Genomic DNA, 12,472 nt, shown 5'->3' with positions numbered 1-12,472 from the left:
CAAATTTTTCGCTGTGGAGAAGGAAAAAAACGCAATTACATCATTCTTTGGCTATATTAATATTTCTAGTTGTTATAAGTACGCGTATATCGCTATAACTTGATACACCCATTATTATTTTGTTTCAATTTGATTTTATTAAATTTGTTTGTGTTCTAACTAATTCTTAAACTAAGCCTTGATACCAGATTTGCAAAAAAATATATAGTTATCTAGTTACAAGTTTTATTATTGTAGGTACACATTGTATTTGAAGACAATTCAAATCGATCGTGCTCGCGATCCTTTTATTTGGTCATCTGGCAATAACAAGTAGCACTAACAAAGTTTGCAAGAGTTTGTAGTGAAAAACTGTCCTTTGAAGCTGGTCTCGTTTATGAAAATAAATAGAACCAACTTTTACCACTTAATGCACAAAAATTGGTCTTCATAATTATCATAATTTGCCTTTATTGGAATAGTATTAAATTTACAGATAACGTTATCTAACTTCATAGTTCTTTTACAAGTAACAAACAAATTGTCAACGATCTTGTAGTTGATGTTTATCCCTATTACTATCATCTGTAAATTATCAATAAATCAATTTATTTCACATACCTACTGATTATGATTTTTTCTGTTTTAATCATTCGGTATCCGGCCGAATTTTGTTCTATTATCCGGTATCCGCCCGGATAGTGAAAATAGGCCGGATACCGAATATTTACCGGATATCCGTTTCATCTCTACTAATTTCACAGTATTTTTTTCCGCCGGCGAACGGAAGTAGACCCCTAGATACGGTCGGTTGGTTTTGTAAAGTCTGAATACATTCATTTAAGGCCGAGACAAAATATAATTTTGCCGTATCTTTTGTCACACTATGCGCAATTCTAAATTTTACCTACTTAAAAATATTTATCAGGACATCATCTTTGGTTCTAAGGGTGCTTTTCCACCGGGCGAGGTGAGACGAGTATTGAAATCTCGCCGGCCCATTTCGAACAAAAATTGTCATTAATAGCTATCGTGAGCTCGCGAATGATATTAATAGCCGCTGCGAGCTCTGGCGAGCTCTTGCTGTAATTGTGGATAGTGAAGATTCAGTGCTGGTCAGTTCGTCTAGCAACAAACTCGCGGATTATTTAATATTTTAACGGAAGAAGAATCAGATGAAGCCATCTTTTTTTTTATTTTAAATCGTACTTACCTCACAATGTAGCGATTGACATTGATAGCCGACCTATTTATTGATATAAATAACAAGATCGCGCGAGAAATCGTGTTTCCGTTGCAGGGTTAATAAATATTCTATGAAGACAGCAATATGATTCAATATTGCATTAACAAATATTTCAATTCTCGCTTCGCACATCGTCGTCAATCCAGACCTTCTCCACCGAAGACGCGCTAGGAGAGAATTTAAATTTTGCAAATTTCTTACAAATTTCCATCCCCATATCGCCTCGCCAGTGGTAAAGCACCTTAATGCACTTGTTTATCAATTATTCTAAAACAAAGAAAACGGGGCAAACCCGGTCATAGGGCATCATATACTTGAAAATATATTTAAATGTGAATACTTTATTGGATATCAGCACCAAAAGCAGCTTTAGAAACCCTAAGAGGTTGCTTTTGTATGTGTTTCTAAACTATACGCCTTGTTTAGCTTTGACGTTTGCAGAACGTCGGGACAGGAATAGAGCGTTTATATAAAATAAAGTAATTTAAAAATCGAATGTCCCAAGATTTTTCACGGAGGACACTTTCTCTATTTTTAGATAATATTGAATTAAAAATAGAGATAAAAGTGTCCTCTATGAATATCGATTAGTAGGAATATTTCATATATAATTTGCCCCGACTCTTTAATCACACTTACAAATAAATCATTATACCATTAAAGCAGTATTAATATTCTAGTATTTGGCTCAGTATCAATATGAAACATGCAATAAGTCAGTAAATCTCGTGGCAAAGTATGGATGGCGCCACCTGTATATCAGATCAATACTTTTTTTCATTACTATTGATTAATTAGATGTCACATATCAGTGTCACAATGAGTTTAGTGTCAATAGTCAAATACGACTATCCTATATTTGATGATTTTGCTATACCAATTTCGCAAAGAAGTAACATTTTTTTTAAAATATTATACGTGGTCGCTATTATTATTACGGTATAGACTGATTTTTACTTTAAGGGTAACTAGCTAACACACCAAGCGTCGTACTGTATGAACCGCTTCTAGTTGGCATTGCTGTCTAAGTATTGTGCCGCGCTCAGTGTGTGTAGCTCGTAATACACTTACAGGGTGACAACAATATCTAATACAATAAAATATAAATTACGACGTCAGAGGGCACCAATAATCACTTTCTCGCTCGCCATTATAAATTTGTATGTTGTACTAAGATGGGTACAGTGACGTACATTCACATATGTCTATAAGTTTTTTTAGATTTTTCCTCTAAGGCTATTTTCTGAAGAAAATAAACATACATTTTACTGCTGTACTCACTGTACTAACGATTGTATTCGTCACTTTGTTTCAAAATGTTTTTGTACATCTTTGAGCATGTCCCAGAACACAAGTAGAAGCACCGAGTGTGGCGCCTGGCGAAAGTAAGAAGGGCCTATGCCCTTGTAGAGCGCCACCAGTCCTTCTGTTTTAGTGATTTTACGTGCACAGTCTACTATGCCTGAGTAAAGCAGGCCTCGCCCCTCCGCGTCCACGGCTGGAAGAAATATGTTTCTTTTAAACTTCATAGATGGCGGTACGGCTAAAAAGTCGTTGAGAAACCAAAAACAAAAAAACCAACAACAAGCACATAGAAAAATTCGTAAAGTCCGCTGGTTCGTTCCGTGGCTTAGTTGGCATAGCTTCTGGCACGGTTTGCTAGAAGACGTCTGTTGGAATCCGGCCGGATCGACGATTTTTCTACTTGTTCGATCTTTGTATTAATAATTATAACTAGTGTAATATCAATTCAATATAAATTTAGAAACAAAATTATTTAATAAATTTATTGAAAACGATATACAATGTGTTGATTTGCATTCTCGCCATATTTACAGAGGTCATTCTATATCCGAAACTGAACCCAAATCACTAAAGAAAATAAATCGAAAAAAAAATTCGTAAATTCTTATTTTTTATGCGATAACCATACTTGATCCAAAGGTCATTCATTGACTTGCACTACACGGGGCACAGGTACCGGCAACCATTTGAACAATGACCTATGCGCAGAAAATACGCATTTTAGATCTATTTGGTGGAAGGGTACGGGTAGGGACGGGGGGAGTATTGTATCGAGCGCGTGATTGGTAGATCATCAGCCGACCTTGCGTATTGCATCTACTTTCCGCTGACATCGCGCATACGTTCTAGTTTCTCACAAAACGCCACATGGTTTGGTATGTAAACAAGAGTCAGTGCAAAAAAAAACCGCTACCAGGTTCACTAGACCCTGCATTACCATCAAGTGCGTTCTTATGGTATGATGTGAAACGTTTGGTTTACGCAGATTACGAGTGTCGAAGAATTACGCGCAAAAATCGTTTCTGGTTTCTTTCTGCTTTTTCTATTGTGAAGAATGTGCTAAGTTGAAACGAAAATCTGCATATCCGTGGCTGGCTCCGGTACGGAGACAGCCACCAGCTGTGGAGCTAGGTACTTCTAGAAATACTTTCATGTAACCTAAAGCTGGTAAGTACCAAATCTCAGTTACAAAAAATCTTTTTTAAGTCAACTTTCCTAACTAATGTAAATAATTAGTAAATTAAAACAATAGTATAACATAAACATAATTTAAAAAATAGGTAAATAAGCAATCGAGAAAGATTACGTATCTCTCGGTGAAGCGAATGGCGGGGTCACTGGCCTCCGCGGTGAATACACTTGGGGACAATTTTATAAACTTTACTAAATACAATTACCCTATATTGAACAGAATATTTTTTTAAATTTTTTAGATGATTTAGCATTATTTCTATTATTCGTTTCTCAAGTAAGGCGAGAATGCAAATTAACACACTGTATAATGTGTATGCCTTTACATTAGGTATGCATTATAGGAAAATTTATCTACTAATAAGTTCTTAAATTTTCGCGATTGTTACACACAGGAAATGATATTATTGTTTCGGATCTAAATCGTGTATATTTGTTTTTTCAAACAAACCTGTAAAGTGTCCGAAACGTTGGTTTGTTTGAAAAAAAAAAATACGCTATTTAGATTCAATAAAATATTATATTATTATTGACAAACTGTTGAATCCAATAACACGCTAAGTTTAAATACTAACATTAGATACTAAACTCTTCATTGTGATTAATTGGTTTTTCATTATACTGGCTCGTAAATAGTACGATTTCATGGTGGCTAACTTGACTTTAATGCCCCAAATAAAACGCTAGGGCCTTTTTTCTTCCTAATACAGCCATGGTCTCATGGAGTTTTTTTAAATTTGTAGCTTGACATATTTCCTTAAATAGGGCAGGTACAAATTCAAGCAAGGAGGTTACTTGAGTTCAAAATTAAAACATTTGTTTTAAATGTTATCTAAACAGAAATTTAATTACAATTCAGCCACATACTGCTTAAATACGTATTATTAAGATATCATTTTATTTAATTTTAATTATTTTCCTTTTAAATATTTTTAAATATAAGCATTTAGCACAATTTTTTTTACTGTCCATCATGGCTGTATGCGTCTTCGTTTTTAGCTGGCCATCTGTTGATAAAAAAAAATATCCGCCATTTGCAAAATTCTTAATTGTTGTAATTATATAAATTTTTATTGAATTGATATTCAATTATTTTTTGTGAAATTACTCCACTAGTTTGTTATAATTATTAATACAAAGATCGAACACTCAGAAAAAATTCCTTCGACCGGATCGAAGGAATTTTTTCTGAGTGTTTTTTCTGCGCGTTCGTTCTTTGTATTCTTAATTGTTGTGTTGTGAACCATATTTATTCATACAAGGAAAAGCTATTGTGCCTTAATCGAAGATTAAAACGCGAAATTATCTTGAACTAAAATACCCGTATCGGCCCGTTCTAAGTAATCCCGAGTCAATCCAAACACGCCGCCTCAAATTGACTATCCTCTTTGTGGCGGCCATATTTACAGAAACAATTAAACGAAGACATGGCTCAAAAATAATGTACCAAGACTTGGCTGTATGGTGTAAAACCTTTGCCTTTTCCTTTATGGAAAGAAGAAAAAAAAAATCATACAAGAAATAAACGATGTATTTATTTCCACGCAAATGGACGAAAAACATTGTATATATCGCGGATGGCAAAAAGTTATATTATGACAGACCCTCGTTCCTGATTTCTTATTTATCGTTCTTACTACACAATGTACTATTAGCTTTGTATTGAGTTAACGATGTTTTGATACCGATATGTAAGTACATGTTATCGAGAAAAACATTACGTAATTCATAAGTATATAAAATGTTACCATTACTGAATATTAACTTCTATTATCTAGGCAGTTAAGGTAAAATTCAATTGTAGTAGAGAATTGTTGTTGAGCTAGACAATAATAACGTTCAAGCAATACATTTTATTCAACATCAATCCATTTATGTCTCGCATGTAGAATTTGATAGTCAGTTTTGAAATACGCGCAGTAAGACATTTCTCATTAAAAAAAAATGTTTTTTCCGTTTTCTTCAATCCTAGAGAAAACCATCGTTCTTCCCATACAAAATCTGTAACACCCAAATAATGTGTACATTTCAAGGTTTTGAAAAGAGAACGTTTTTTTTTATTTGGTTTCGACTTCATGGACATTCTGTAGGTGGCCAGTATAGAACTGCTTCTATTTATTTTGTTATTAAAACTAACAGGTTACTAATTTTTTTTATGAATTTCTCCACCACCATCCATTATCTTACCTTGATTATATAGCCGCGTCATGATAACATCCATAGGCGTGAGAGCCACTGTCTTGATTATGGCCCCGATATTGCTGGCCACAAACGACGACATGTATTTCGACTGTTGGAATAGTTGGTTTGCCTCTATCCATTCTTTACACCTGGAAAGATATCATGAACTTTGTTCAATGTTTGCCTTATTTACTACCTTTAAGCGATTTTTAGTAGCAGTAGACCTTCTTGTGAAAGAGTTCGTCCAGGGAAGTGCTGCCGCCTTATCTATTTTTGCCGTGAAGCAGTAAAGTATACGTTATTGCGTTTCAGTTTGGAGGGGTAAGGGTGCTGGTGAAATTGCACACGTGACACACACGGGCACACGGGACTTGTTAACTTATATCTTAGGGCGCAGCGCCAGTGCCCCTCAGATCCTTGCGATTTTAAGCTCTGAGTGGCACTGCAGCTGTTATGGATAATAGGTGTGTCGCTGTACTACCAGACGCGTGAGTTATTCGTCCCGTCACTTGGTATAATAAAAATGGGGTACCTAAGAAGTGGTCCCATTCAAAATGGTTCCGGTTTATCGAATTACTTCCACTTTCTGTTAACCGATTTGAATAAAAGTTGGCACATGTAGTTGGAAAACAGTAATTCCAATTCCTAAACCCTTTCCTTACGCGTTTAATGGGTTGACGATGATGATGGTAATAATAAGTTTATTTTCTTCTCCCATTCTGATTTTATTTGTAAAATTATAAAAAGGCGTCAGCGGACGTCGAACATTTAATCAATTCAAAAGTAAACAATATAAGTTACGCGGATGATATGGTGCTGCTGTGCCCTTCAATCAGTGCGCTCGTTAGGCTGTTAAACATGTGTGAGGATTACGCGGTGACACATGGCTTAAGGTACAATACTAATAAAAGTGGGTTGTTAGTATTTAAGCCTGGTAACAAAGCCCTTATTTCAATCCCAACTGTGCAACGAGGTGAAGCTTCTCTCACTTGGTCACTGGGTCACTCAGAACCTCTGTGATGATGTGGATATAGAGAGAGAGCGCAGGGCATTGGCCGTAAGTTATAATATGATGTCCCGCAGGTTGGCGCGCTGTGATGGGGATATTAAAGCTATCCTTTTCAAAGCGTTTTGTCAGACCTTTTACACGTGCAGTCTGTGAACATGCTACCCTAAAAAGGCGGTTTATGCTCTGTGTGTTCAATATAATAATGGATTTAGGATGTTGTTGGGACTGCCACGCTTTTTTAGCGCATCAGATATGTTCGCGGAGGCGCATATTGACAGCTTTAGTACGATAAAACGCAAAGATAACTGCGTCTCTGATGCGTCGCGTGACAGTTCTAACAGCCTCGTACGGTTGATTTGGGAGTACCCTGCTTGCGACACGTGGAAGCACTGAAATCAAGTTCGTGTGGGTCCAAGAGGCCCGATTTATAATACAATGTAAATGTTTCAATTAAATTTAATTTATAGTTTGATGTGATTGATAATTTGATTCAATTTATTTCATTGATTTTCGTGGATTATAATAATTTGGTGTTATAATAATTTTCATTACTAACATAGGATATAAGTATATTTGTAACTAACATCTATGGACATGGTCTGAAATAAACAATTTGAATTTGAATTTCAAGAATTGATTTTTCTTTTACGCCAATTTATGGATTTTTTACTATCATACGATAACGACACTGGTACTTTTGTTTTGTTGTCTATAAAAATATTCGTCATAAATTGAAAATTCGTGAGGTCCGTTGGTTCGTTCCGTGACTTAGTTGGCATAGCGTATGGCACGGTTTGCAAACATGCAGTCAATCTGTTAGCAGCCTTGGTAATGTAGTCCTGAGAGGTTGTTACTATTTTGCAAATAACCCTAACAATAAAGTTCTATTTATTTATTTTATTATTTTGTGTTTACTTACATAGCAAAGGCGGCAATTTGCGAGGCGGACCCAATTGAGTTTCTGATCATCATCCCGTGTGCACCTCGCCACAAACCAGGCAATCCATTTTTCCGATATATCTTTGTCGCAGCGTACCTAAGGCCTTTGTGCTTATGCTGCGTGCCTACAGCTATTTTTTCATTAGAGTAGGACATCAATTGCGTCTTTATGAGTTGTAGAGGACTACCGAATAGGGCTCCCACCGCTCCGGCGAACGCCCCAAAAAATAAGCTGTTAGAAAACTGGGTATGTCCATTTTTATCTCGTAGTAGACCGTAATTATCAGCTTGTTGGTATATACCTAGTCTGAAATGAAAAAGGTGGAAGAACAGAAATAGATTTTAAAATATTATTTATTATGTTTAAGTACAGAAGCTGCAAACGGACTAATTGTCAAGGAAAAACTCAAATATTAAATTGTGCTTCGACGAATTAACAAAGAACGCTAAAATTGCATATCAATGGAAGTGCACCTCTTTGTTAAACAAACTGCAATTATTTTGTGAAAATTGTTAGTAGGCCACAAACAATTTTTTAGAGCGAAAAGTAACTTTATCGGTCTTTAAATAGTGGCTAAATTTCATTTAACGGATTTAAGCTATCGCTACTGGGCCTTTGTATTTACGGGTACATAGTAATGCACACACGCGCTATCTAAGATGGTTACAAGCAAAATTCTTACTAGACGACATGTTGTATGTGTAGTTGATTGCGAGAAAGGGAAAGACGTTGCGACAGGTTAAGCTGGGTTTCCACTCTACGTGTACGCTCGGATCTAGTCCATTTGGTTGACTATATAGACGCCACTCGTAACGTGTTGATTGGTGCCGACGCCGCGACGTTCGAGAGCGCTCGGATCACATGTTTACACGTTACGAGTAGCGTCCGAATGACTATCCGAGTGTACTCAGGTCAAGCGTACTTGTATAGTGCAAGCCCGGCTTTACGATACCAGACCCTATAGCATGCTACGCATGATAGTCGCGGCGCGCGCGATAAAATTGAAATAAGCGCGCGCTTATTTCAATTTTATCGCGCGCGACTCGACTATCATGCGTAGCCATGCTAGGGGGGCAGAAGTATCAATTAACGTAAGGGACATTTTGTCGTAAATAAGTTGCATATATCATTGGATACGGAAGTTCCCGCTCTATCGATTGGTATTATTAAAATTTATGAATGCCCAATGGTTTAAAATATAGCATGTCCCTTACATTAAAAAACATTAAAAAGGATGTTTAGTTGTGTCTTACGTTACTAATATTTTACGTGAAAATTATACGTAATTCTATTGTAAAGGATCCTTTACGATAGAATTACGTATAATTTTCTATTTCTCTTACTGCTTACACTATGCTCGACGGTTTACACATAAAATATTAGTAATGTAAGGCACAACTAAACACCTTTTTTAATGTAAGGGACATGCCATGTTTTAAACCACTGGGCATTCTTAAATCTTTCGTTTATAGCACGAAAGAAGGGGAAATTCTAAGAAACTCTAATTAAAATTGGAACAGACAGTAAAAAGTTATAGACGATTTTATAGAGATTTAAAAAAATAAAATAGTTTTTTGGCTCTCCTGAAAAACCATGGTTTTTCCCTTACATTAATGGATACTTCTGGTATTGTTTAGTGCAGAAACTTATTTTTTTCACTAAGTCAGTCTACTAAACTTGTAAACATGCTTCCAGTCTGCTGTTGTAATATAAGCCCAATACGCTTTGTTAACTAGTCACCACTCACACACTAATCTCAATTAAAAACGAAAAATCAAGACTCACCTAACACCATTTACAACCCACTGGAACCACAATGCTGGGACAAGTCCCTTCTGCAATGCTGATAGACCATCATGTTTAATTATGGTATACATTGCATGGGGTATGTTTCTATAGTGTACGGCATGCTGGCCTTTGGCTTGTAGTTCTCCCTGTAGTTGCATGCGAGTCTTGACCACATCAAAGGGGTTACTAAAGAATCCTGCTCCTACACCAGCCAAGCCTCCCACTATGAAGTCCATGGTGCTATGAAATGAACACTTCAGTTTGACACTAAGTTAGTAGACAGTGAAAAATGGTTTTGTTTAAAAAGTCTGCACTGTAATGCATAGTCACTTCAAAACACTGAACTATGTACAAGAGTAAAAATATCAATGGGATTGATAATTCACTGTACTTACATAACAAATTATTATTTAGGTTTCCAGTCTCTTATATACATTACTTATGTATATACTGAGATTTTGAAACCGACACTACTGTTAATCACTTTCACACACAAACTATTGTAAAAATCTATTGTTAAGTAATAAAAGAGCACCGCTATAACCGCTTTTGTTAGGAGCCTACTTCAAATTAAGTACATTAAGTAGACTGAGACACAGTTTTATCAGAAACATGCAATCATGTTTAGCAAATGTGTTTTTAGTTATTTGTCAATGGTAAGACACAATATTGTTTTCATTACTCTTAAGTACTGATTACATCCCTCATGGAAGAGTGGCATAAGTAAAGTTACGTCAAAAATGTTTATTGCTCGATTAGATACAGAAAAATATAACCCACATCCTCTCCAATTCTTGTAATGCTATCTACAATATTAGTCGATAGAATTACAAGAATTTGAGAGGATGTGGCTTATATTTTTCTGTATCTAATGGAGCAATAAACGTTTTTAACATAACTCCACTTTTGGCATTCTTCCATGAGGGATGCAAATATGTATACTGCCCTCTTTGTCACAACTAACGTGTAATAAAAGTATTTGAATTTTGGTAACTTCAGAGATATTGGCACAAAAAGTTTTTTATTTTCTAATAAAAAATGTCAGTAGGCTGATTTTGCTTATCAATAAAACTGAAACTAAATAAGATATAAATAATCCGATTAGACGGGGTTGTAGATCTCATGTTGCTGATCCCAGATATGTCAATAACTAAATTTCGCCAAAAATGTTGATTACGTTAGTTATGATGAGGAGGGCAGTATTAATTCATTTAATCCATTCAATCCATAAACATCCATTTTATATTTCCCTATAAACGTGGTGAAGAAAAAGGATATTTTACAGTCTGGTAATTCGTCTTCTACTAGTCTTGAATGACCAGAAATTTCCTCTCAAGGGGTGAAAACCACATCTATGTGGATGGGTTGCAAAGTGAAAGGGATAATACGAGATGATATGAACGTGGAAAATTAAAGAAAGTCAATCAATGGCTAGCAGAAATTGTGATGCTTAAGGGAGATTTTGTATTTGCATGTACTCCATGAACAACATTTATTGATAGTTAAAAAAGATTGAAATTCAAATACTAAATATGGCCACAAAAAATGTGCTTTCCTAAATTTTTGAAGGAAATTGCCGATCAAATGGAACCTAAAAGCTGAACATCAGTTGAAAGCAAAGGGGAAGGAATAATGGCTCTCAAAAATCAAAACAATAACAAAAACAACAAATTAATGATTCAAATACACTTGATTACATTGTTAATTAAAACTTTTGCATGATAAACCACAGTCAAATGGCATTGGTTATCGCCATGGTTTTTATGTAATACCGATTTGAAAGACATTTATCACGACTTTACAAAAAATACAGGCATTTTTCAGTCATGAAATCGGTGAAATCAAGTTTGGGGAGTACAGGGGAAACAGTATTTGTAATTTTGGAACTTTGGACTTGCGAAACCGTGACGTAAACACCGTAAGCATTTACTTCAAAATTATTCTTCCATCGTAATATTGAAGTGTTACTGCTGAAAACAACGAAAAAAAAAACAAACAATCGCGAACTCAAACGAATTAACTTACTTGCTTATTTAAAATGTCTTTGGTGATAATGGCGATACATTTTTGCCATTTTATGCAGGGCCTCGTAGCCACCGGCAGTCGTCGCTGCTTGGGGAAACTGGAAAACTGCAGGGAGATTTGTCTAAATTCCACAAGTTTCGTAACATGAATTCTACGGAAAACGTCAACATGACAACTTGGTGACAACCACGTGACAACTGACAGCACGATTCGCAGCTGTTGTTTTTTTTTTCATTCTCTCCGTAGAGGAAACGGCAAGGATTTGGAACCATACCAACCAGCCAAGTTTTGATGAGTTTTTATTTTTAAATGTATACACTGTAGAGCGGCCTCTACGGTTTATACCAAGTCTTCAGTCCATGAATTCTTTTATTTTAGAGCCATTATGCCTCGTCTTCGATGGGCCATCGTCGTCATTTAGAGTGGACTGACTATAGCTTAGAGCAGCCTTTCCCAAAGTGGGAATTTAGAATCGATTATGTTTGTTTTATTTTGAACAAAAGATACTCTGTCTGAATAGTATAAAGTTGCTTTTCAATAATCATTCTTATTGGCAGGTGTAGCCCGTAAGAGTTAACCTCAGCCATGAGCGTCGTTGTTTACTACCTACTGCGCTCAGTCTCAAGTTAACTCTTGCGGGTTATAGGAAAAGTCTCGTTTAGAATGAATGTTTAAACTCCGCTAATATAGCTCACAATAATTAATTTAATTTGAAGTTATAGTGGTTTTTAAGTAGGTGAAAAAATGAGGGCGCTAAAAAATAATTTATTCTCAAAGTGGGCAGTAGACAAAATAAGTTTGGGAACCC

General features: G+C 35.7%; 1 protein-coding gene across 1 annotated transcript; it reads right to left on the bottom strand.

Annotated features, from left to right (window-relative positions):
* Positions 1–227: 227 nt before the first annotated feature.
* On the bottom strand, positions 228–11,781 carry LOC113237175 (solute carrier family 25 member 35-like). The gene is made up of 5 exons (XM_026473492.1): positions 11,665–11,781; positions 9,637–9,879; positions 7,831–8,157; positions 5,909–6,051; positions 228–2,723 (listed from the first exon to the last, which is right to left on the bottom strand). The coding sequence occupies exons 2-5, from the start codon at positions 9,873–9,875 to the stop codon at positions 2,527–2,529; spliced, it is 906 nt and encodes a 301-aa protein (XP_026329277.1). The 5' UTR covers positions 9,876–9,879; positions 11,665–11,781; the 3' UTR covers positions 228–2,526.
* Between the last annotated feature and the right edge of the window lie 691 nt (positions 11,782–12,472).

Source organism: Hyposmocoma kahamanoa, unplaced genomic scaffold (assembly GCF_003589595.1).
Source record: "Hyposmocoma kahamanoa isolate Upper Pololo Valley unplaced genomic scaffold, ASM358959v1 93, whole genome shotgun sequence".
NCBI classification, from domain to species: domain Eukaryota; kingdom Metazoa; phylum Arthropoda; class Insecta; order Lepidoptera; family Cosmopterigidae; genus Hyposmocoma; species Hyposmocoma kahamanoa.
Note: the sequence above shows the minus strand (reverse complement) of the source record. Positions and strands in the feature narration are given on the sequence as shown.